This window comes from Penicillium verhagenii, assembly GCF_028828195.1.
Source record: "Penicillium verhagenii strain IBT 33310 chromosome Unknown utg000002l_segment0_segment0, whole genome shotgun sequence".
NCBI classification, from domain to species: domain Eukaryota; kingdom Fungi; phylum Ascomycota; class Eurotiomycetes; order Eurotiales; family Aspergillaceae; genus Penicillium; species Penicillium verhagenii.
This window is the reverse complement of record NW_026643166.1, coordinates 3,467,862-3,493,758: the sequence shown is the minus strand read 5'-3', so window position 1 is coordinate 3,493,758 and position 25,897 is coordinate 3,467,862. Positions and strand designations below refer to the sequence as shown.

General features: G+C 47.2%; 7 protein-coding genes across 7 annotated transcripts; 4 read left to right on the top strand and 3 right to left on the bottom strand.

The window, feature by feature from the left end:
- Positions 1-1,941: 1,941 nt before the first annotated feature.
- Positions 1,942-4,039, top strand: N7466_001277 (SDR family oxidoreductase/polysaccharide deacetylase family protein; the record flags this gene model as incomplete). The annotated part of the gene is made up of 3 exons (XM_057160675.1): positions 1,942-2,053; positions 2,287-3,045; positions 3,111-4,039. The coding sequence occupies 3 exons, from the start codon at positions 1,942-1,944 to the stop codon at positions 4,037-4,039; spliced, it is 1,800 nt and encodes a 599-aa protein (XP_057026923.1).
- Positions 4,040-5,092: 1,053 nt separating this feature from the next.
- N7466_001276 (transcription factor domain-containing protein) lies at positions 5,093-7,590 on the bottom strand (the record flags this gene model as incomplete). The annotated part of the gene is made up of 2 exons (XM_057160674.1): positions 5,093-6,182; positions 6,251-7,590. 2 exons carry the CDS (start codon positions 7,588-7,590, stop codon positions 5,093-5,095), a joined length of 2,430 nt encoding a protein of 809 aa, XP_057026922.1.
- Positions 7,591-16,793: 9,203 nt separating this feature from the next.
- N7466_001275 (proteasome assembly chaperone 4 family protein) lies at positions 16,794-17,471 on the bottom strand (the record flags this gene model as incomplete). Its single annotated transcript, XM_057160673.1, has 2 exons — positions 16,794-17,033; positions 17,247-17,471. 2 exons carry the CDS (start codon positions 17,469-17,471, stop codon positions 16,794-16,796), a joined length of 465 nt encoding a protein of 154 aa, XP_057026921.1.
- Positions 17,472-17,606: 135 nt separating this feature from the next.
- On the top strand, positions 17,607-19,077 carry N7466_001274 (uncharacterized protein; the record flags this gene model as incomplete). Its single annotated transcript, XM_057160672.1, has 3 exons — positions 17,607-17,734; positions 17,793-17,867; positions 17,952-19,077. 3 exons carry the CDS (start codon positions 17,607-17,609, stop codon positions 19,075-19,077), a joined length of 1,329 nt encoding a protein of 442 aa, XP_057026920.1.
- An 890-nt stretch (positions 19,078-19,967) lies between these two features.
- N7466_001273 (Hsp70 family protein) lies at positions 19,968-22,320 on the top strand (the record flags this gene model as incomplete). The annotated part of the gene is made up of 4 exons (XM_057160671.1): positions 19,968-20,540; positions 20,611-21,543; positions 21,601-22,039; positions 22,121-22,320. The coding sequence occupies 4 exons, from the start codon at positions 19,968-19,970 to the stop codon at positions 22,318-22,320; spliced, it is 2,145 nt and encodes a 714-aa protein (XP_057026919.1).
- A 608-nt stretch (positions 22,321-22,928) lies between these two features.
- Positions 22,929-23,689, bottom strand: N7466_001272 (tubulin-binding prefolding complex subunit GIM3; the record flags this gene model as incomplete). The annotated part of the gene is made up of 4 exons (XM_057160670.1): positions 22,929-23,121; positions 23,194-23,261; positions 23,359-23,493; positions 23,672-23,689. 4 exons carry the CDS (start codon positions 23,687-23,689, stop codon positions 22,929-22,931), a joined length of 414 nt encoding a protein of 137 aa, XP_057026918.1.
- A 952-nt stretch (positions 23,690-24,641) lies between these two features.
- Positions 24,642-25,814, top strand: N7466_001271 (autophagy-related protein 27; the record flags this gene model as incomplete). The annotated part of the gene is made up of 3 exons (XM_057160669.1): positions 24,642-24,909; positions 25,075-25,549; positions 25,616-25,814. The coding sequence occupies 3 exons, from the start codon at positions 24,642-24,644 to the stop codon at positions 25,812-25,814; spliced, it is 942 nt and encodes a 313-aa protein (XP_057026917.1).
- Positions 25,815-25,897: the final 83 nt, after the last annotated feature.

Genomic DNA, 25,897 nt, shown 5'->3' with positions numbered 1-25,897 from the left:
TTCAGCTTTTCTCTTCGTCACATCCAAAACAGAGTTCAACAGTGAGTTTCGGTGACCCACGTCTTCTCCAGCGCGGTCCGCCGGCCCAGCAAGCCCCCAACTCTCTCCAAATCACAAATCGACCCAGGACCATGTTTTCGTCTACGGAAAGGACCTTGTTGTCGTGTGCAGAAATTCGAGAAATTTGACATCACGGCCGATGTCACTTAGAGGGCAGATGTTAGAAGATTTGGGTCTGATCAACTTCATTGAAAATCACTCGGCAAATGAGTATTGTACTCCGTAAAGCTGTGCGGGTTTAACAGAAGGTGGAGTAGCTGCGGGAAGAGGAAATGAATTCTGGATCGTGCTAGAGTGAACCTTGCCAATGCATTCGTGTCCTGTCTTACCGATCGATCTCGCTCTACTCCGTGTGAAAATGTAGATTAATTTGCAAGAACGGAGTACAGAGTTCCCACAGGAACTGTACAGTAGGTTAGACTTGAGTCTAGACTAACTAGCCAGCATTAGTGCAACAGGCGAAACATGAAATTGCGTTCAAACTTGTGTTATGTATGACGTTGTAGTTCAACCTTTATAGGGGGAACGCGTGGTAATTGAGAACAAAAACAAAACAAAAAAACAAGAGACAAAAAAACAGATAATACCTAATAGTATGATGTTGAATATAGTAGGTCAATTAGCAGCCCTTTCCTATACACAGTAGGTATTCCTCATCCGGGATGTGGACAGGAGTAGTAAAGTAAGACAGATAGGACATCACCAATGAACAAAAACATCCTAGCCTCGATCGTAAAGAGGTTTGTGCGTCCTCGCAACGGAGCATTGCGGTCCCGATCCACTGACTTAGGCCCGTGCATTGCTCAAGTGCTAGGCAGTTGGCTACGGGAAGTACTCCCGAATACGAAATTCGTTCCTACCTACTCCGTAGCTCTTGCTCCAGCGAGAACTTTATTGTCTGAGTTTTTTTTTTAAGTTGAAGTTTTTCGGTGCCTGGTAAGAGGTCTAGGCACAGACTGAAAGTAGAAGTGTGTTTCGGGCGTTGCTGCCGGAATTGGGGGGCTTTGTGGACGCCCTGGCTTGCGCTAGGCTATTGTTTAGTCCGGATACAAGATGGCATGAGGTTCTAGTGCTTACTTTAGAACTATACAAGGAAGAAATGGATAACGATAAGAATCCAATTGTCAATATGATTATTATTGTAATGGCCTAGAGTTCTTCTAGTGTTCAGGGGTAGAAACGCCAAGGAAAACGTTGGTGAATTGATTCTTTTCCACCGAAACTTTTAGAAAGTGAGGCATTCCACTCCACGTGATCTCCTACTGCCGCGTCGGCAACTTGACACGCTTCGACTATTGAATCCTATGGCAAAGTCAACTTAAATCATTGGATCGACTTGCGTAAAACAAGGATCGAGAATCGAAGAAACCCAAAAAAAAACGCTTGTTTCGCCCCATTTAAAATCTTAGGCCTGGCCAGGTTGTGAGTCTTGTGACGCACGGACGCACGCAGGCACAAGCGCAGATACAAACGCCTCGAATCCATTGAATCCACAGCAAACTTACTTACAAAACTTCCGAACTCTTCTCCGCCAGGTATGTTGGTATACATCCAGATCGGGATCCTCCTGCCAGCCTCGCGTACGAGTTTACATGATTAATTCCTCCACTCTGATGGGCCATCGCCTCGGAGGAGCGGAAGCACTCGGATGGTGTTTGAGGTCGAGAACTAGACTGACACATAGTTAGGATTCACGCGGATACCGACTGCCAAAGTACCATCGGCGAAGACTTGCGCGTTTACAAGTCCCGAGTTTCAACCCGCGCAGTGAGCGATTGCCGAGGCAGATACCAGATTCCCACAATAGGACTCGACAGGGGCATCCGTAGATTCGATACAGCTTTTAGACGTGTGGATTTGGAAATTTGACCCCCAGGTGAAATGCCGACCGGTTCGATTCCTCGCCAATCTTTGTTTGGTCTGGAAGACCAACATGTTTTCATTGCAGGCGCTGCCGGTCCCATTGGAGCCGAGGCAATCCGAGAATTCTTAGGTAGGCAGGCAGTAGTCAATTCACCTTTCCCTTATTTCTTGTTGTTGGAGAGAGGCAGAGCTACTTTTTCGCATTGGCTACAAAATAATAAATTTGTAGAGCCATGCGACCTGGCCAGCTTCCCTTTGTTTACGTGCATATCCAAGTTGATTTACATTAAAACATTTGAACACCCCGACACTGAATAAATTGCATGCCTTCTATCATTCCTACATGACCTGACCAGTACCTAGATCACGGATGCCATGTCACAGCCTTCGATAATAGCCCACTTCATCTCTCCGGCATTGACGCAGAGCGATTTTCTCGATTCAACATCCTAAATGGCGACATAACCAACGAGTCATCTGTCCAGTCTGCCTTCTCGAAGGCAGAGGAAAGATTCGGACCTGTCAATATTCTCATCGTCAACTCTGCTCAAGAAGAGTCAACCCATGATCAAAAAATTTGGGATCTTCCCCTTGATGACTGGGAAAGGAGCTACAAATTGAACGTTCGTGGTTCTTTCCTGGCCATCAAACATTTCTTACGATGCGTGGAATTGTATCAGCGAACACCAGGAAACAATTTGGTGAACCCAACTATCATTTTGACAGAAACTAAGACGCACGGAGGCCTTTCTGTGGGAAAAGCTGGGCTCCATTATGGTCTGCTTCAGACTGTGCGAAACCAAATTCTACAGCTCAGCCCCGAGGGTCGTATCAATGTCGTAATATCTGGTTCAAATGCAGAAGCGAACAACAAAGTCATTGCCCCTGCTAATGTAGCTCGAACCATGACCTTTCTGGCCTCGAGACGCCTTGCAAGTCATATAACAGGGCAGTGTATTCCAATCGAGGGGCAGGAACCATCTAGAAATGGTGTTTCCACGCTTGTTGCAAAACGAAGCCCTACACAGTCAATTCCGCGAGGTCTTGGAAAGCCGAAACGCAACAAGATTCGAGTGGCCGTGTCAGTTGATCTCGATGCAGTCTCAGGATGGCTTGGAACAAGTAAGCTCGTCCCCAATCACGATCAGCAATAATCAAACTGATGAACTTCTTTCTCTGAATGACAGACGCAAGCCCCGATAATGTTCTAGCAGATTACTCGGCCGGATTTTTTGCAGCTCACGTCGGAGTCCCTCGATTGTTGCGCATGCTTAAGAAACTCGACATCGCCGACCGTTGCACTTGGTTCATCCCCGGTCACTCAGCCGAAAGTTTCCCAGAGGAAGTGAAACAAGTCGTTGACTCAGGCTGCGAGATCGGACTTCATGGCTATGCGCACGAGGGAGCTTACCAGCTCACCCCAGAACAAGAACGCGACGTCCTTGTGCGGTGCATGGATATCGCGCATACCCTGACGGGCAAGAGGCCAGTGGGCTACCGAGCACCCCTATACCAGCTTCGCGAATCCACCCTCGATCTTTTGGAGGAGTATGGATTCGAATACGGTATGCATGATCCCCATAGTATTAAATCTGGGCATCGTATCGCATCACAAATTAACCTCCCCATTTTTCCAAAACTAGACGCTTCCCTGACCGATAATGACTGCCATCCATTTTTTGCTCCCAAGCGACCGCCAATCAAGCAAATCGATTTCTCCAAACCAGCCTCAACCTGGATGCACCCTGTTCGAGATTCAGTATCTCCGCCCGATAGACGTCCCCTTGTCTGTGTCCCATGCAACTACTACATGGAGGATATGACGCCGATGCAGTTTCTGCCCCACACGGCAAATTCTCAGGGATATGTGGATGTGCGTGTTATCGAAAATCTTTGGCGTGATCGGTTTTTGTGGATTCGGGATAACGAGGAGGAGCCAGTCTTCCCTCTTTTGATGCATCCGGATACCAGTGGCATGGCTCATGTTATTGGTATGTTGGAGCGAATGCTGAGGTGGTTGAAGGAGTGGGAATGTGAGGGGGAGGTAGAGTTTCTGCAGACTGGAGAAATTGCGAGGTGGTGGAAAGAGAAGCAGCTGGGAAAGGAAGCCAAGTGAGAGTTTCCAAATGTTCGAAAGTTGCGCAGTGAATCCTAGTCTTTTGGCTTAACGGTACTATACTTGTACTACTGACCTGAAACTCCGGAAGCGGTTGTATGTAATAACCTTGAAACTGTCAGGTAAGATTAAATAAAGAACAGTATATTCTTATGAATTTTTAACATGTTTTTACCTAAGTTTTCTTGTGTAGTAATCTTCCATTGATAGAGATTATGCAATATTGGCTAGACAAACACTAATTGACAATTGAGACTGGAATTGGTCGGTGCTACGCGAGAGAAAGACGAAGACGAAGACGAAGAGGAAATGGAAGAGGAAAAGGAAGAGGAATTTAACTGTCATTGTCTCAGCTTAAGACATATTACTTCGTTGCCCGAGAATTGTGGGATACGTCAAGCAATCGGGATTTATGTGTGGGTCACATGGTCCCTTGAGCAACGTTCAGCACTTGGAGAGAATGTGAGGGTGAGTAACCACGCCACTGATATAGGTCGTGCAATTCGTGTATACTGCAGATAATACCAAGTCGTACTAAATGCAAGGCACTTGCTAACCCGATTCAGCCTGGGTACAAACAGCTGCAGGCATCCAGATCCTGATGACCGATAGAGTCGGCGTTGTTTCAATGGTGCTCAACGAGAGCCACATGTGCATCCAATAGTCACTAGTCTGTCAGCTGGCCAACCATTTGAAGTTTTCAACTCCCCCCTTAGGACGGAAAGAGGAGAATAAATAGAAGGATGAAGGCCTAGATATACTCGGTCATTTGACTTATGTTTGCACAATTTGAAGAAAGTTTGAAGTATTGAAGTATTGAAGTATTTCATTCATGTACATAGTATGTGCATAGAGAAATATAAACCAAAAAAAGCAGGGGCTAAAAACAAAATGGGTATTTCCACAAAGTCAAATGACCTCCCAAAAACAAAATAAATGATCTCCGTGGAGGATAATCGTGTATGTATAGGGTTCCACAGATGATGAGACCAGGCGAGATAACGACATATAAGACAAAGGTAGAGGTTATAGCATCAGATAAGAAGCAAGCCATCAAATCAGACTTGCGATATCCATGCGCGAATGGGCAGAGCTGGAGCGTCCATCAGTAGTATCCGAAGCAGCGGACTCAGGATTCAGCAAGGAGGCAGAATCCTGTTGTGGCGTCTGAGCCGACTCCCTCGATTGCAATTCCTGGTCTCGTCTTTGCTTTTCGTTGATAAGTTCGTGGACTGTGCTCTCGATCCAGGCCCATGTATTCTGTTCGGATCTGTCCCAAGTCCCATCTTCCGTTTCAAGGGGTACTGAGGCGTTCCGTGTGGATGTCACGGCTTCAAGATGCGAGCCCGTCTCGCTACCCTGCCAGACCCAGCTCCCACCACTGGTTCCCTGCATATCGCCGGAAACGTAGGCCATCATCTCTTCGTCGTTGTCAAGGAGAACATTGATATCGCTCTGACGGAATCGGTCGATCAGAGCACGGAGGAAGAATGCAAGGTGTCGGCCACAGGCTACGTTGATGGCGCGAGCGTCACCGATCGATGCGCTAGCTTTGACGAATACGAGTGCTGCGGAGAATTCCTGACGGAAGAGGAGAAATAATGTGCAGCGCCAGATATGGGTGCAAAGGAGCGTGCCTGCAGATGAAGCGAAGAGAGTTCGCCAGTCGGTTTGGGAGTTGGGACGCATGCAACGGGATAGGATGGTGGCGGTGTCAATGGCAGTTGAGATACAGTAGTCCATTGTAGATGAGCGGACAATGTTCTGGCAGTAAGGTGTAATGTTATGGCGGTGGAGATGAAGGCGAGCGTTCTGGAGGTAGATGATGGGGGCCAATGAGCGGGGATCGAGGTCTTGGTCGGATTTCGGGTGGAGGTGCGGTGGGAAGGTTGCTAGGCAGGTGTTGAAGTGTCTTTCGAATAATTCTAAGGTGGCGTCGCTGATGGTTATGGATCGAAGGGTGCGAGTGAGTTGGCCGATGGATCGAACAACGTGGATGGTTGCTAGCATGGGGGTGGTTTGTGGACCTTCTGGGATATTACCCCCATCTGTGATATATTGGTCATCGACGGGGCAGGGGAGGTCGACATCGCAGTCTTGGTCATTTATTAACACGGGCTTGCCCATTTCGAGAGCGAGTAAACTGTTCACCGTGTAAGTCAATGTGTTCAGGAAGAATGAGGTTTTGTAAAGTGGTTCACGAAGTCATACCGATCCCAAGTGTACAAGCCCCACCATAGGCGTTTCCGCATTTCTCCCTCCAGTGCAGGCCATGGGCCAGATTCAATGTGCAGGCCAATCTCTTGGGCTACACGAACCGCAGATCCAATCCACACCCAGCTAGCAGACTTGGAGTTTACCTCATAGAGAAAGATGCTTGCAAGTAACGCTGCACGTGCGCGGTCCAGGCTAAAGATATCTTGCCACACATCGATAATGCCACAGGAAATGCGCACGAATTCTTTACCTTGTTCCTCGCGATTATGGTCCACGGTATGGAGGGCACCGCATGCGAAAACTCCAAACAAGACCGCTGCCCATTCAGTCGAGAACCCGGCAATAGTACCTTTCCCATAAACCCGATCGTATTCTGCCCTAAACGATGGCCAGTGAAGGACCGGCAAATCCGAGTGAATGCAGTTATAATACTGTGCAATGAGATTATCGGCAATTTCCTTAGGAGGTAGAGGTGGTACGTCGCCTGACACGAGGGATTTGACGGGTTGCTGCTGATAAGAGGTCGGAACCTTTATGACCCCGCGACCATGTTGGCGCAGATTCAGGCGCACATTCGATAAATCCTCGGTGATGGATATTTTTGGTCGTCGCGCGGGTTTATACTCAATCTCCGGCAAGGTGACCAATGGCTGCGACGCAGCTTCATCCACATCCATCATCTGATCAGGGCGGAGCCTCTCGGCCCTAGCCTGCTGCAATTGTTGCCTAGTAGTCTGAAGCTGTTTCTCCAAATCTTGGACCTGCTTGATCGATGACATGCGACGATTGGTCTCCTTGGTGAACTGGCATCGAACTCGCCGATTATTGCATTCGGTGCAGCTGCTAGAATCGGATGCATCACATTTCACCTTGCGCTCCCGACACGCATCACAGCTCGGATCCTTTCTGCGCTGTCGGTAAGCGCGCTTCTGCTGCATTTGACTTTGGACGTGACTAGAGTGTCCCATGGGGCTCGTTTGGAACAGTCCGGGATTTCCCGGCAAGGCGCCCATATGTGAAGCGTTGTCGCGCATGCCTCCATTTTCAGCTGGCGATCCCGATGCCGAGTCGTAATATCGGTCATAAGGCGATGGCGATGGACCTGGTACCACCGGCAAGGCATGTGAAGGGGGAGCTTGAGGCATTGGCTGTTGACCTGGAAGCTGAGGCATAGGCTGTAATAAATGCGACATGCGCATCCCGCTGTCGGGTCTACTTGGCGGGGCGGAAAGCATCGCGCCTGCCGAGAAAGCGCCCGACGTCACCGACTGCACGGGAGGCAGCTCATATGAGCTTGGAGTTTGAGCTCCCGCACGAAAGGGAAGAGGATTCATGTCGGATATGCGATATTGAATATCATCCACTCTTTTTTCAAACCTTGGAATGGTTCTTCCTTTTTTTCTTTTTTTTTTGGACCTCTCAAATGTTCCTTTCTGCGCCCGCGGGGAGAAATCAAGAATTGAAAAGGTTAAATTTGGTGAAGATTTTCGTTTTCCCCCCAGTTTTGTTCGTTTTCCTTTTTTGTTTTTTCTTGAAAGAAAAAAAAAAAGGAAAGGGAAAAGAAAGATGGTCAAGGTCAGTAAAGCATGCGATGGGCAAAAGTCCAGGCGTTTCCTGCGATCAAGATCATAGAGCGGGCAATAAGCCGCGAGAGGATCCGAGTGGGCAGAAAAGTCACTATCGCCCCGAGGATTCCAGGCCCTGATGGCTTAGCTCCAATTCAAGACGGAAGCGCGGGTCATTCAACAGACAAGTCGTAGGCCATTCTGGACGTAGAAAGGAGTTTTTGTGAAGTGGCGAAAATCTCACGGAGAATAAAAGGAGACCAGTCGACGGGTGAGTTCAGTGAGTTCAGTGGACACGTACGGATAGATCATCCGAATCTCAAGAACCAACAAAAAAAAAAAAATAGGGGAAAAATGTATATATATAAAAAAAAAGATTTAAGAATATAAAGAACTTAAAGTGTAAGAAGAATCCGGGATGGAGATTCAAATGCCGAGGTTTGAGGGGGGGCGACTTTGCGGCGAATTATAAGGCGAATGAAGATCCAAGAATCTTGTGAAGAAATGGACGTGTAAGGATCACCCTTTCTCTCTCTCTCTCTTTTTTTTCCACTAGGATTCCGGGTAGAGAAAAAGCAGAGAAGAGAGAAAGAAAAAAAAAAGCCAAGCAAGGGGAGTAGAACAGAAGCAGAAGAGACGAAAAGACGAAAGGAACCAGATCGACAAGAGGAGTATTACGATCACCGTTCTCCTAGGCCCCATCAGGGTCCGGTATTATGACCCAAAGAGTCGGATCGTGGAGATGGAAATGAACGGCCTGAATTAAGGAATCTTCAGCCGAAATGATAAACCTTGGGGGTATTTGACTATTTCCTGTGATACATAATTCGACAACTTTCTAATGCTATATGCCCTAACACTTCTGCTTCTTTTCTTGAATCTTGCTCGAACCTGAAGATCCCAGATAACCAAACGTGAACCCGTATGCCTCGATCCGGTTGAAGGGGAAGTCGGTAAAGTCTCCCTTGTCGGCAGAGTTAGCGGGGTCCCACTTGGAGCCATCGAGCGGTCCGTGACAGCTTTTAGATCGTCAAATCGAACTTGCTTTTCTTGTTGGTTTTTTCTTTTTTCTTTTTCTTTTTCTTTTTTTTTAAAAATGGGGGATTCAGGAATGGGGATAAAAAATAACAATGGTCTTAAATATTTTCTTACCTTTTTTTTTTTTTTCTTTCTTTTTTTCATATTTTTCCTCATTTATTTCCTGGAATCTTTTTAATTACACTTATACAGGGAAAACATTAAACGAAAGTTACACGAGGCAATTAGAGTTAATCATTTTAACCTGGAAGTCACTTTTGGTATATAGTATAGTATTACTAGTATAGTATACAAGGTAATTACTACATTTCCTTTATAAACATATCTATGGAAATGAAGATCTCGGCGCCCGCCGTGCCGTGCCTTTTTGATCCAGTTACTGCGCCCCGTTTCACCTTCTGCACGGTTACTCCCCTTGACTTTGTCCACCGCTACGGTTCAATTTCCAAAAAAAAAAAAAAAATCTAAAATCAGAATAAAAAAGATGATCGCTCGGGAGTCATGCACCGGACCACATGGAAAGCAAGTCCGGATGTTGACCGGGTGGGGACCAGTGGCAAAGGAAAAAAAAACAACCAAGCAATCTTGGAATACGGACAACTTGAAGGACAAGGACAATCGTTGCTTATTCGGTAAATCACTGCCGAGCATGGCATATCATCGGGGACAGAGATGCCCGATATAGTCAAGTGTCAACATTTGAAGTTGTCCCAAATCTGCCATCAACCGAATCTCATCCGAATAGACGTTGGCATTCCGGCCCCAGTGCTGGACTCCGCAAAAGGGGAGATGATCACCTCCAAAGCTACCATGCCCCGAGCGCAAAATACGAACCTCGTTGCCTTCAAATGCTTCAAATGTTTGGATTTGGTTGGGTTTGTTTTTGGTAATGTAATTTTTTTTTTAAGAAAAACTCCCCATTTTTCCATTTGTACTAAGAGAGTACAATTTTCAAACAGAGTCGGATTTCTGGATTGAATTACAACTTTAAACCCCCCCCCCCCCCCTTCTCTCTTTCTCTTCTGCGGGTTCCACTTACAAGGATTCTGAGCCGACGAGACGCCCGGAGAAAAGCTCCCGAACCACTCCGGTTGGCTTGTCCTTTCCCATGGGTTTGGGACCATGATCACAGGACCAGCTACCTAACCGTGCATTCTATGCAGGAGAACCACTAAGTACCGGTTAGGCTAGTGCGCCGTGTATTCCGCAATTGCCTAGTCTCGTCTAGGCTCGAAACCGCCAGCTTGGGCAAAATGATATGGCCCTCCGATACCAGTTGAAGCCACAAAATAAAATACAGATCGATCATTGGGAGATCAATGAGAAGAGTTAAAAAAGGCTGACTTTTCCCCCCTCCTTTGACTCTCAGAGAGGGAAAAAAAAAGTGAAAATTTGCATAAATCCTTCAAACACGGAGTAAGCGATCCATGCAAGCCCTGGCGCATCAATTTGCCCTTGTCGCGGGCCGATGTTCGTGATGAAGAAGTTGTTCTCAGGCTGAATACGGGACTCTCTCTCTACTTCCCCGCACCTCTTACACCTCTTCGGCTACGCTACGCGATAAAGCCCCAGATACTAAGTCCATACACGTACAGTGACCATTCTAGGGCCTTGATACGTAGGACGGATGCGCTGAACACCCGAGAGTAAGTGGTCCATTCTACGCGCCAGTCCTGCGCTATGATGTGGTGAATTGCGCCATTTGCGCCCCCATAGCCCACGAAGTCCAACGAATGCTCCAACAAAAAGCCCCGGAGATTGCTGTAGCGCCAATGACAATTTGCCTTACCCTCGCTTATACTGTAGTCCCTGTGTTCCTGTACATACTGCATTCAGGTCGCCTAAAGGGTAAATTTGAAATGAAAATCAAAACAGACAGGAGAAAAAAAAAACTTAATTAATTAATTTGCCAAAACTCTTGTACATTAGACGAGGCGGCTGAGAAGAGTCCTCGGTTCGTGCCGTGTCAACCAGTCGGAAGTATTTCTCCAAATGCATCAGACTTGTTTTCTAGTCACTTTGGGTTTGTATGCACGGTCCAAAATGAGCTTGGCGGTAAAAAAAGGAAAAAGAAAAAGAAAATAAAAGCGAAAAAGCGAAAAAGCGAAAAGCGTGGACCCTCTATAGACCAATGTTATGGTGAATTCGGCGTATGATCGACAGGTGGCCTAGAATTCACTGTATACCAACTATGGATACGGAGTACATTATTGACACTTATGCATCTCCCAAGAGAACCGGACTTTTATCACTAGTAGCGAGTGTTAATTGCCCACGTAGCCATTCTCTTTTCACTAGCCCTCGCATGACCTTCCAACCTACTCCGTACTACATTTAAACTGCACCCTCATATCTCCTCCCCGATGCCTCCCGATGCCTCCGTACAATTCCTCCAGAAACTTCCCCAAAGTTCTCAACCCCCACTTCTAAGAATAAGTGGGCTCAAAGGCCGTGGGAAAGGCGATCAACATTTTGACTACTTTGAGACTTTACTTTTGCCTACTGTACTCCGTGCAGCCCACAGCCTACGGATATCAGTTACAATACGGTTTACAACCTACAACCTAATAACCTAAGCTCTTCTTAGTATCCATGAATAGTATTCACATTATTCAAGTTCGGACAACCCACCTCCTACAACTTTGGTTCTTTGTACGTACTCCTGAGTCGAATGGATCTTTTTTTATGGAGTCTACTCCAATTCCTTCTCCAATTGCTTCACCGAACCCAGTTTCCTCCCCGTTCCACTTGCTTTCCTGGTCTTTGTCGTCGAGTCTATTTTCCAGTTGCCCCACAGCGGGACAACGATCCGAGGAAGATGAAACACCGCCGGCCACCAACCGAGACCTTCCGATTTGCCTGGCCCTGGGGCGGGTTCTGTGACCTGACAGACAACTTTCTATCTGAGACCGGAGGGCTCCGTGGTCTAAATCGCGGGAGTCTCAGTTTAATCTCAGTTTAATCAATTGCTTGGCTTGCCTTGATGACGTAGACATGCCGCTTTTCTCTCGGAATTCGCCGATTATGGTAAATGGTGCTTGGTTGGTAGGTGGTGAAGAGAGGGGCCTCTCTTTTCCTCGGTAGATGCTAAGCTCGAGAGACTCCGATCTTGTTAGTGTAGAATGTTGATGACACTATTGCATTAATGGAGGGGTTTTTTTTCTTATGGTCGTGAGCGTGATTGCCAAGGTTCGCCGCCTTCTAGCCGAGGCCTTCATCCCTACTAGCCCAACTATGCGGAACGCCTTTAATTCAGTGCGAACGCCAGGAACCCCATTGTTGCATTGGTCGGCTTCATGTGGTTGCAGTGCAATTTAATATCCTTTTTTTTTTCGAGTTTATTAGCCGGGAATCTTTGCCAATCGTCCACATATGGCAGGTGTTAAGGGATCATTGATTGGTGTGCCGCGTGTAAGCGCTTCGACAGTGAGACAGTAATTGCAACGCCTGTACGGAACAAAAAGCATCTTCAAATGTCCAAATCGCCACCCTAAATGTATATGATTAGGTTCGCATTCGAATGTCTCTGGCGCTTTGTTGCCGAAATCGGGAGAAACTCTCTGCCGTCGGCTGGGCGATCGTGCAGATCAATGCCACTGACGTCTGCCGCCACTTAAAGGCTGAACGACGGGCTGTCGCAAGCCCCAAAGTGCCGCTTTCGCAGACGAATGTCGGTCAAGGGATTTCTCATATGTTCACTAAATCGAGCAAACATTTGTAGCCTTTGTTCCGCCGCACACGTAGAAGGCGTTTCCTGGTGTTTTGTTCTCGAGCACTTCAATCAACATTCGAAATGGCTGGAGAGCCGATGGGCTTGGAAGATTGAACAAATGCCGATTTTGAGCACTGACACCTGAAATTTTGCCGAGCGTGAAGTCGCCACCTATGTCTGTTTGTATGTCGTCCATGTGCTTTGCATCGCTCATTTCGCCTGGTAATCATTTCGGTAAATTGCCATTCGACACCTCAATGAATAGTTTGGGGGTGGAGAATTCTCAATTCAGAGTATACACACGATGATTTTACAAATTATGTATCTGTCATCGATCAATTACGATTGTGCGCACCCATTTTAAAGACCTCCAGTATGTAACTACCTACATAGTGAGTTTAATATGTAGTACCTTGAATGGAAAAAAACATTTGAAGGTTATGTACTCAAGCAAGTGCTCTTGACAAGTTCTGGGTTCAATTGATGCATGTGTTCAATGTTTGTACTTGCACAATCTCCTCAAGTACTCAAATTTATGTATACATAAACATTTTAGAAATATTAATTGATTTATCCAGATGTCAACTGGTGTACATATCAATCAATCCTAGCTATGGAGCAAGCGCAAGTTCTACATAAACTCTCTCTGCGTCCATACATACCTCGATCCTGTCCTGGGAATATAAGCATATATCCCCCGAGGCTCATCATCATTTATGAATGCCAACGCAAAATTCAATGTTCGATGCATATGTACATCTACGACGCGCGTATGTGCGGCTCTCTAGGCTTGTATATACAGAAAAGGGCAGATATCCTGTGGGGACATTACTCTGGTTCTATTTGAAAGTTCCAACATTGAAGGTTGCAATTGATGTGGCGTGTCACGCGTCTGCATCTCTTTTAAGTGAACGGGTTATGCTCAGAACTCGTCCTGCAGCTTGGAAGATCGGGACATCCTTGCTCGAACCATTACTATCGTCTCAAGTGCTTGAGTGAATTGTTTGGGAGGAGCATCTGAAACCAACCCACGATTTCGCTAGTGATGAGTCCGTTCACGAAGAACTCGCAACCATCAAGCCCATCAGCAAGAACATCGCCCCGATCAAACGCCTTAAGGTAAAAGCTTCTACAGGGTCGACAGTTTCGGCGACAACAAGTGACGAGGATGCACTCCGACTGTTACAACGGTTCCAAGAGGTTCAAACAATCTCACCACATGTGCACCAGAGTGGTTCTCTGCAAAGGTGCTCTCCACCTATAGGTTCAGGCAACCTTTACATTCTCTCCTCTTGTTCCTCTTTCTTGACTCTCTGAACTGATTCTCCTATCTATCTGGTTATCCTACCACATTATATCTTGGCCTTGATCTGTACTCGAGTGCTCTATGCCAATCAGAATTTGAATGGCAATACATTGCAGACAACGCTCCAAAGGTGCTTTACGCGGTAGCCCCCTCCCCGCTCACGGTCCTAGATTGAACATTGCCAAAAATTACCATGATAATTGTCATTGTGGGAATCATACTGGGACATCTTCATTCAGTTGAGGACCAAGTAGAGGTCCACAATCCCCTGTCAGTTGAAAAACACCCACCTACCTACCATACCGTGCCGAATTCAGAAATGAATCAAGTCAGAGTCACCACATTTCTACCTTGCAACTTTCACAGAACCCAAGTTAGGATAAGCAGCCCACGAGGAGCAGAAACATTTTGGACGGTCGCATGCTATTGGAAAGCTGTGCTTCGGCCGGATACTGACCGGTTTCAAATGTTTGCATTGGAGACTAGTATACCCTGGGAACTTCCCCGATTATATGGCGGAAGATCTGTACCCTGGCGTGGTAAGGGACTTCGCAATTAGCAGACGACTTTCAAGTCTCTTCTGGCTCAACGTATCCCCAGAAGACTTTGATTCACGAGCCTTCCCATTTACTCACAGATGAGGTTCGGGAAAGCCGTGGTTTCGAAACCATCCCAAATTTGAATGCTTCTTCTCCTATCGATTTTCCATTTATTTTGAAATGTCCAACGCTAGCTGGAATATGAGGCCCCTGTTTGTTGTCAGTCTCAACAGGTTATGGGAATGATGTTGCCTGTGGAATATAGTTTATCTATTTGCGTGAAAGTAGATAAGGGCACTAAATATGAGCACTTGAGCTCATAGTCTATCAACGGCTGAAGCAGTTTTTGCCTTAGTGCAAAAAACCACCCTCTTACTAGTTATAGTAGAAATAAGTAGAAGGCATCCTTCTTCATTTGGTGACCCAAGCTCATACTACCTAAAATTCAAGTTGGTACCCAGCACTGGAGCATAAGAAAGCTGGCTTATACTGGGTCCTCTATGTATCATTCTACATCATTCAAATTCGATACAACAGCATATATATGCATGAGTTCTTGCCTCAAGTGCTCTCAAGGCTGTTTTATTTCCCAATAAAGCACCGAGGGTACCCCTGTCACTCAGTCTCTACTATATAACATTATAGTTATGTAACCCAGAATAAAATTTGACAGATTATGGTTCCATGCTCCGTCCTTTTGCCTACTTCAATACACTAGCCTATGCCTGAGTGTGTAACCTACGCGAAAAGAAATGAGTTGGCGTGATACAATTGGAGAAAATACATCAGCCAAGCTGCCTCTTTCGTATCCTAAGAAAAGTCCACCCTGTTGAACAGTTTTGGAGGGGGTATTACCCCTTTAAGACTACCAGTGCCGTTGGGCTCTTTGCGGTAGATCCAGTTTCAGTTTCCCTTGAATCCTTTTTATCTCTCGTTTCAACGTTCTTCTTCTTTTTTCTTTCTCTCTCAAGCAGCTTGCCATTTCCTACCATCAAAGATTCCTTCTAAGGTTCATTTTGTTTTTTTTCTCCATTGGTTCTTGTTAGCCACTGAAGACACCTTATTTATATTTATATTCTCAAGTGCTCTCACTCTACTTCTTGAATTTCAGTTTCCTCTCAACCGCTCAAGAGTCATCCTCCAATCGACTTCCTATCGCTTTGGAAATTAGTGCAAGATGGCACTACTCTTCAAAAATGGGAGCTGCACCAGGCTGGAATACTTGTGAACAAGTCGACCTGACCTTTTCTTTCCCATCGTATGAACCTGTGAGTATTTTTATCAATTGATTATATGCAATATTGAAGCAAAGGGTTTCAATAAAGTGCTAATTTATCTCACATAGAGCCTGGCTCGGAGCCCAGAATCAAAGTATATCACGGAGAATGGAAATGCTCTCAGTACAGTTGAGTAAGCCATGAAGATATGGATTGATGTTGAGTTTGAGGTCACTAAAATTTCAAACTCCACGGGTTTTAGATGCTTTCAGGTGTTTAAGTGCAAATAACATCCTCAGGATGCATATGTATAGAGCGGCATCATGTGAGGTCGGAATCCAGGCGACTCGGAATGGCCACCTATGTCAAGCGCAACACAAATTCCATAGCTCCGGCATAGCTCCGCAGAAGACAAGTTTATACCATCAATGATCACCGAACTGTGGTTAATCCGATGCACATCGCCCATACTCACTGTGACACACATCCGACTTCCTGCCGTGGCCTTTACCGGGTATCGGACAAGTGGCATCCACGGCGATGAGAGAAGGAGATGAGGATGACAATGAACCAGGGACGGTTCTGCTGAGAGAATTCCAGCACGAAGTCGATGAAGCGACTCATGTCCATGAATCGATTGAGGTACCGATGTCTATTCGACGCCGACGTCGTCCACAACCATCATCTCGTCTGGTTCCACAAGAAACTCCTGAATCGCTGACTTTGTCACCGCCACCTCCGCCACTCCGACCCGAATTCGAATATAACTTCGATGCAGAACTACCAGACTTCGGGAACGAAGATTCACCGGTAATCCCGTCTACAACCAAGGCCGTGAAAACTTCGGAGAAGTTTCCCTGGAGGCCCTTTACCGGGTATCGGACAAGTGGGAAGAGCACGAAGAAAGTAATGAGAAGCAAGATAAGGACAGAGAAAGACGGATCAGAGAGTTGTTCGAAGATTCATATTTCTGGCGGATGGTCTCCATAGCTGGAACTCAATCTTGGAAGGCTTCTCGGTTCAATTTGACAGATGCCAACACAAATTACCGCTCAAGAAGAACTGACGACCAATTGAGGTGATATGATAATATTTCTGATGCAAGATCTTTCACAAAATGCATAGTTCGTCTAGTTTGAAAACTATCATCCAGCAACGGCTTATTGTTGTTGTTGATGTTGCTGCAAGTCAAATTTCTCAGTAATAACATTCACGATCTTCGAGAGACCCTCCATCTCCTCCTCGACAGCCAATCCAAGCCCGTTGGGGTCGATGCTACAGCCAACGTAGATTGGCTTGCCAGTGCGCCGGGCAAGAATTTTGGCTACTCGGGTAGCGTACTCGATACTTGAAGGTGATGTGTAAATAGTGGTGGATATTGTTTGTTTTGAAGATGTTCGCTTCAATCAGTTAGTGACAGCTTATAATAAGGATTGAGGGTGAAGTAGTGGCATGGAATGAAGCAGGAGCCGGACTTCAAAAATTGAAATATTCGGAGCAACAAGGCGTCCTAGACGCAGTAGTCTTGAGTGGAGAAATGAACACGGCAGCACACGTTGTAAGATGAAAAAAAGGCACGTTCAATGGGCTATCAAAGACTTCACGTGACTTACATCCGGCATCGCATACACAAAGCTTCCCAGTGGCTTATAGGAGCCTGCTGAGTCACCAGGCGTGGAAGTTGTCAGAAAAACTGTCGTGCAGTTTCCCAAAAAGGTCAAATGAACATGTGCTGTGGTATGCAAAGCTTTAGGAAGTGGGAAAGAAAGCTCCAGTGGTTGGAGACTGGGCGATGAAAGCCCCGTCTGGGGGACGGTCACTGGCTCTGCAGTTGCCATGGCCATAATCCTCGTGTTACACTATCAAACAAATTCGTGAAAGAAGTTTGTGGTATGATTGCGATTGGAAAACTGATCCGAGGTGACTGTCGTGGTTGATGACAGTTTGCTGGTCAAAGACGTGCGTCCCCCGCCATGCGGCAAAACACAAGCGATCCACCAATCCCGGTCAACTTTGACCGCACCACACAAATCAGCGGGATCAACACTATCCAGCATTCCCAGCATAACCAGGTTGAAAAACAACTCTGTTGTTTCGCAGGGTATTCTGGCTAGGATGGAACAAAATGATTCTGTTCAAGAAGGAAATGACCAACGTAGCTGGGGAGGGGAATTTGATCCTTTAGCTGACCCCGAGGAGCGCCGGGTTCTTTTCGCTAGCTTGGACTCGTTCAGGTGAGTGGAATATAGATGGATCGTTCATATTAGAGAAATAGTGTATAATTGGAATCCAAGAGTTTCAAACTAAGCACGCTACAGACAATACCGTCGAAACGCTCACCTGAACACGACACATCGTCGGCGACAGGCCTTCTACGCTTTGCCTTCGGAGCACTGGAAAATGCTATCTGAGCCACCATTCTCTATCCTAGACAACTTCAACAAGGTGGATGATGCTATCGACGCCAATGCCGAGATCGCCGAGGCAATATTGGCCGTCGGCCTCGAGGCCTTTGGGGTTTCTGCCAACCCAGACAAAGACGACCCAACCAAAAACTGGCACGGGACTGCGACAACATCTGACGTGAACAAAGCCCACTCTACCATCCGGCAGTTTTATCGTGACTGGAGTGCCGAAGGCCGTATTGAGCGCGAAGTTTGCTACGACCCAGTTCTCCAGGACCTACACAGCGAATTTCAGGCGCGTCGTGCAGCCGGTGAGAAGATTCAAGTCTTGGTCCCTGGTGCGGGGTTGGGCCGGTTGGTGTTTGAAATGTGCATGGCTGGATTTGCCGCAGAAGGGAACGAGATCTCGTACCACCAGCTAATGGCTAGCAGCTGGGTTCTCAATTTCACGGCGGGGCCTGAAGCGCACACGCTCCATCCATTTGCGTTACACTTCTCGAACCTCAAGTCTCGCGCACAGCAATTGCGATCCGTCATGATCCCCGACGTACAAGCGGGGATGGCAATCCAGTCGGCGGCTTCGAATGGGGGCATTGACGGGTCGATGTCGATGAGCACGGGGGATTTTTTGGTTGTGTACAACAGGCCCGATCAACGGGAAACGTTTGACGCAGTGGCGACGGTGTTCTTTATTGACACGGCACCTAATCTGATTCGGTACATCGAGGCGATCCGACATTGTCTCAAGCCGAATGGACTCTGGACCAACGTTGGACCTTTGTTATGGCATTTTGAAGATGGGCACAACCGCAAAGATGATGGTGATGGTGATGCGACGGGAATTGGTGAAGCGGGTAATGTGGAATTGACCGAAGAAGAGGTAATTGCTCTAATCACTCGCATGGGATTCCGTTTCGAGACAATGCCGAGCGATCGGCAGTCTTGCGGCTATATCCAGGATAAGGATAGCATGCTTCAGAACCTGTATCAGCCTTCACATTGGGTTGTGCGGAAAGTGGCTGAGACTGCCGAATCCTGAATCCTTTTAAGGGTTCCCTTTATGTTATACTAAAAAGAAGTGAAATTCTCCGAAGAACAGAACATATCTATGGCCCCCGAATTCCTAATAGATTTTTTTTTTTTTTTAGAAAAATTCCCCCCTAATTTTTGTTTTTTTGTCATCAAAGGTTGGGGGCGGGAAACAAAGAGAAGGGATGGTTGAGCACCCGCATTACCGTGGATCTTTGACCTGAACAAAGAACATTTGAACGTGTAAACAAACAGAACCTTGGAACCTTCAATGTTATTTAGATATACCAGTAGTTCAGGATACCAAAATTACCTGAAAATTCCACTATAAACTTGATCCCTGGCAATATCTAGGAACCTTTTATTACGGGTCATGTAGGTTACAGGTTACAGGTTACAGGTTACAGGTTCCAAGGTTACATATTACACCTTGTCACCCTTCCTAGTACTCACTAGTAGCTTGGAAAATGAGGGGGTTTACTAGTATTGTCAACGGGTTTTCAATTGTTTTTGTTATTCGGCTTCAAAACCTCGTCCTCACCTTACCCGTATATTCCCTAGTATAATCCATCTTTCGACCCCAATTTCTCCCCTTCTCAGCCTCAGGTCGATCCCAACCCCAATCAAGGTCTCTTTCTCGTAACCCTTGTCTTTCTCTTTTCGTTCTTTTTCTTTTTCTTTTCCTTTTTTTCTCTCTACCCGATCCCTTTTCCTGGGCTGACAGGTGAAGAGAGGAACTTTAGAGAAATCGCTCCACACCGTTTGTTTTAAACTCGTATTCGAGATTCAGCCTTGCACCTGCCCCCTCCCCTCCCACCCCCAATCTCTTTTCTTTCTTCCCTTTTATCCACCCCCAACCCCCCCTCCCCCCCTAAGCGGCTGCCGCATATGCCCGACCTGATGAGCGCCCGATTCAAGTCGTTCGGCTTTCCCAGACGTAAAGACAAGCACAACTCCGCTCCGTTATCTACCCCAAACGCCAACCCCATCGTCCCCCCCTCCAACGGAACTTCACCCACTTCACCACCTTCAAATCGCAGTTCATCTACTACAAGTCTCCCGCAGGCTATGAGCACGGGTCGACCGCCAAGTTACTCGGTTAATAACAGTAACCGCCCAACAAGCCCCTTGGCTCCCGGTCAACAACTCGTCCAACATCCCGCCCCTCTTAACCCTTCCGCCATGAATCAATACGGACAATCTATCCCACAACAAATGAATGCGCCACCGGGTTACGGTATGCAGCCACAACAGTTGGGACATGGTGCTCCCGCGGGTCTCCCTCAGCAGTACGCGGGACGCAACCCCGCCGCCGAGGCCTCAAGTGGAGATCGCAGCAAGGCCCAGCTTATCGTCGGTATCGATTTTGGTACCACTTTCTCCGGTGTCGCATTCGCCTTTGCAACCAACAACGAGGCCAGGGAGGATATCATCACAGAGTGGCCTGGTGCTGGAACCCATACCAAACAAAAAGTGAGTAGTATACCATAGTAACGCCTATCGCTTATCAGGTTCCTCTCTAACCTTTTGGTTCATCTTTCAGATTCCCACCGTTCTCTACTATGATCAGTACCAAAAGGTAGTGGGCTGGGGTCCAGATATCGCTGAGGCGCTGGCGCCCACCGGATACCCCAAACCAGGTGTGCAGAAAGTAGAGTGGTTCAAGCTTCAGTTGATGCTGTCGGGAAACACCTATATCGACCCTATCAACCTGCCCCCACTCCCCCCAGGAAAGTCCGAAATCGATGTCGCCGCCGATTATCTCTTCAAACTACGACAGGCTATGCGCGCTCAACTACAAAAGACTCTTGGTGAGGTTTTCACCCGCGAGGAGCGCAACATCCGCTATTACCTCACAGTACCGGCCATCTGGAATGACGCCGGCAAGGCGGCCACTCGTTCCGCTGCCATCCAGGCTGGTTTCCTGCGTGATGAGAATGATAACCGTTTGACGCTGGTGTCAGAACCGGAGGCAGCTGCCCTGTTTTGTGCGAAAACTGGATTGCTGAATCTGAAAATTGGAGATGCGATCTTGATCGTGGATTGTGGTGGTGGAACCGTTGATTTGATCGCGTACGAGGTGGAGGAGGAACAGCCATTCAGTGTGATGGAATGTACGGCTGGTTCAGGAGATTCCTGTGGCTCGACAGCGCTCAACCGCAACTTCAGCAACATCTTGCGAGCCAAGATCCGGAAGATGAAACTGCCTGATGGTTCTCGGACGGCTGGCAAGGTCTACGCCAAATGTATTATGGATTTTGAGAACCGCATCAAGGCTGACTTCCGTAATAACGGACAAAAGTGGGCCGTGGATGTTGGTATCGAGGCCGACTTCCCCGATGCTGGAATTGAGGAGGGTTATATGACTTTCACCAATGAGGAAATCCTCCAGTGCTTCGAGCCTGTGGTGAATCGCATTCTAGAGCTGGTCCGGAACCAGATCATTGCTATCCAAGCACAGAACCGCTTGCTCCAGGTAAGAGGGATAGCTTTCATTCTTATCTTGATCACATCATATTGACTTTGTCCCTAGAACGTTCTGGTCGTCGGTGGTTTCGGTGCCTCTGAATACCTCTTCCAGCAAATTAAGCTTCACGTGCCTCCACAATACCAGACCAAGGTTGTCCGCCCTATGGACTCCGTAGCCGCCATTGTCAAGGGTGCCGTCACTGCCGGTATCACCGAACGAGTTATCACCCACCGTGTTGCCCGTCGACACTACCTCATGGCCACTCTGCAGCCTTTCAAGGAGGGATACCATCCAGAGCAGTACCGCGTACCCAGTCTAGATGGCCGAGACCGATGCAAGTACACTCGCCAGATCTTTGTCCAGAAGGGCGAGCGTGTCAAGATTGGAGAGCCTGTGAAGGTCAGCTTCTTCCGTCAGGTGGCCCCGGGTGCCACCCTGATGTACGAGGATGTCCTATACGCCTGTGATGAAGATGTCTGCCCTGAGTACACCAAGGATCCTCGTAAGTTTCTCCTAATTTTTTCAAGTTTCAGTTTTACCCTTCCCCCCATGTGCATCATATACTGAACGTCCTTCGATATAGGCATCAAGGAGGTTGTCACCCTCACTTCGGATCTGTCGCGCAAGAACTTGGAAACCGACTTTGAGCGCATGGATACCCCGCAGGGTATCTTCTACCGGGTATACTTTGATATTTACCTTACCTTGGATGGCAGTGAATTCAGCGCCGAGCTGGTCTGTCAAAATGAGATTATGGGCCGCTGCCGTGCCAAATTCCGGTAAAGGCCACGCCAACACAAAAACACATGACTGAAAAGTTCGGACGCGACACATGGGAGTCGTAAATATAATTCCTCCCTGGTGAAGAAAAAGAGACAAATGTTGCGGACGATTTTTCAATTTTATTCTTATTCCGGGATGACCCTTGTTTACAACTGACTGGGCAGCACTGCACTGGAGAACGGGCGTTGTTTGATTCCTGCCGAATCCTTTCCCTCTCTCTACATACCTGAAACAGCGTGCTTTTTTGGATTTATTACTCTGTTCTTTTTGATTGGTGATATATATCCTTTGGCGGATTGCCTATCATGTTTTTTTCTTCTTTTTTTCACATCTTACCCTGGCCCTCTTAGATACCTCTTTTATTTTTGACTTGAATGATATTTACGAGCTGTGGTCGACAGATTGGCAGTGTCCGAGTAATGCTTCTCCGTTCAAATTTTTTTTTTTTTTCTGCGAGAAGGCCTAGTACGAGTTGAGATGCAGGACTTGGGGGATTTGGTGATAATAGAACTGTTTTTGTTCCAATTTTGTTACATTGATATTTGAGTCCTTAATTTCTATTTGAAATAGGACAGTGGAAAAGAAAGTCATAGTCATCATGGCCATTATCAGGTCTCCAGGTTGATACTCCGACCAAATCGGGCATACAGCGAGACCTTCAGCTGCTGCAGTTCCTCACGAAGCTCACTAATGGAATCTTCTAGCTTGGACACGTCTGTATCAATCTGCTCCGTGGATGTGGTCAACATAGCCTGCGCCTCTGCCAGGGGAAGCTGGAAGAATGAGTCGCCGATTTTGTATCTATAGGATATCAGAAAGGTTCAATGAAGAAAAGTATCGAGGGAATGAATGTGAAAATTCGATGATACTTACGGGACAAGATCATCTTCATCAGCCAACTCCAATTCCATGGAAACTTCTTCCAGGTCCTCCTTATCCTTCTATATGATTGTCAATTACAACCCCTTTGCGTCAAAATATCCAAATAGCAGAATAGGCAAAAGCTTCAAAACATAAACTACTACCCAAGAAACATACCTGCTTGGCCTTCAACTGATCCTCCAAAACAGTTTCTCGCTGATGCAACCGGCTAAACCGATTAATCTTCTCCTGATCCTCACGGCGGACCTCGTTCTCCTCGCCACCAGCGGCGCCCTCTTCGTCTCTTGAAAGCTGTACAGTTAAAATGGCATTAGTTCATTCGATATTCCCTTCTGGATTTCCTCATTGTGGCCCTCATGATTCCGTTCCCCGTCTTTCATGCCAAGGCTCAAGGTGGGATGGAGGGGTAGGTGAACAAATTTGCACCCCTAGTCCCCCCGACACGGGAGCTGGGGGATATATAGCTTACCATACGTGGCTGAACCATTGTGGTGTGTAATTTTGACTTAGCAGAATAGATCTGGGCAGTGAGGAAATGGGTTTGTTGGGTTATGTTTAGGAGGTTTTGGTTGCGAGATTGGATTTGATGCTTGGTCCGTGCGCACATGTGTGGGCCCCGGGAGCTTTTCTACTTTGATGTTGATTTCTGAGAATAAGTCAAATGATACTCTGATATCTAGCGAGATGAGAGGAAATCTTGTCAATTACATGTCCAGCTGAAAAGGACCCTTCAGTGTTCAAGCAGGGCACCTAGAAAGCAATATTTTGATTACATGGCCCACCAGTTGAGCTAGGGAATCCAATGTTCAATGTTGGTATAGTCAAGGTTGAAGATATGAGATCTGGAGTTCAACCCCGATCAATAGGTGGACCTGATATTCATTGTACCACTTGAGAGCTTCCTAAGCTGTGCTATGTCTTGGTTTAGAACAAATAGTTCAGCGTACAAAGTATACACTACTAGTAACATGGACAATGGCTCTGTTCCCCGGTCGGGTGACATCATCACCAGTCTCAGGTGCTGTAACAAGATCAAAAATGCGATTTCAAAGCTTCCGTCTAATCTCATGATCTGAAGAAATACTCCATCCAAAGTCCCAAATTCTCAGGTAGAAAATATTATTGTTGGGCAAGTCGGGCCTGTGCTAGTCTATACCTCGTCACTAGCACAGCCAGTAACAAGCCACACTCGGAGAAAACGAAAAACACCTCCGCAGGAACCTCAGCCATCGTCTCCAACTTGACACATAGCCTGTCACCAACCACAACCACCTCCTTCCGACCGGTCACTCATTTCCACGCTTCAGTTATCATATTCTACGACGAGATCCCACAGAGTCCAACTACGAATCAATCTACCGAGCTCGTGTGAGCTCCGACCGGGATCCCGAATCCATCAACCCGCTCCCATCCCCCCATACACCCACCCGACCGCCGCTATGCGGGTACAAACCACCGGAGTGTCACTGTTGCTTTCGGCATTATTACCCAGTATCGCATCGGGTTATATCTTCGACTGCGCGGATGTTAAGACGAAGGAGCATACATACGATTTGAGTGGACTGCGCGGCACTCACGAGATCACGCACTCCTCTGGTAACGGAACGGAAGGCCTGATTACCAATACAACTTATGTGCTCAATATCTGCAATAACTTGAAGGGGGCTGCCAATCGTCCTGAGGGGAAATGCGGGACTACTAAGAACAGTACGTGGACTTCAACCCATCATTGACTATCTCGAATTATAATCGCGATCGGCATGGCTGGCTGGATGGCAACTGCGCATCCAGGAGCCCAAAACAGGAATCTTACTCCTCTTCGCGTGGGACGTACTAGCCTTCTAGATTCATGAACTAACTTTATCCTCCTAGTTTGCGGATTCGTAACGACAACCACCGAAGACGGCGGCGGTTCACATTGGGCTTACTCCCTCGCCGGCCTCGATCACCTGGGCGAAGGCGTCAAGGATCCCGAAGTGACTCGATTGAACGAGATCGATGAGGAACTAGAAGGTGTGCGCATCAAGATGGCCGGTGGTGAATACAAGGACAAAGCGGACGCGAAGAAGAAAACCGCGGCCGCCGTGATCGATTTCCAGTGCGATCCCTCCCGATCTGGATTAGAGGGACTGGCAAACACCGAGGACGAGGGTGCGGAGAAACGTCGACGAGATGGCGAGGTGGTCCAGGAACCGAGTCTTCAGTTCAAGAGCATGGCTCCCAATGACGACGACACGTATATCTTGCGATTGAATTGGCGTACGAGATATGCGTGCGACAACTATGAGGGTGGTAATTCAGGAGATAGCTCCAAGCACTGGGGTTTCTTTACTTGGCTGATCATCATGTGAGTTTCATTTCCCTCTCTTTGCTGGTTTGCAAGATCATCCACCTTACTGATTGTCTCTGCCAGTATCTTCCTTTCCGTCGCTGCCTACCTCATCTTCGGCTCATGGCTCAACTACAACCGCCACGGTGCTCGTGGCTGGGACCTCTTGCCGCACGGCGATAACCTCCGTGACATCCCCTATATCTTCCAAGACTGGGTTCGCCGTGTGCTCAACACACTACAAGGGAGTGGAGGGTCGAGGGGCGGATACAGCGCTGTGTGAGAAGCTCTACTCTGTACGCCTGATTTATGTATTTTGGGAAGATTTACCTAAGCTTTACCATTTGATGTCTTGGTTTTTTTTTT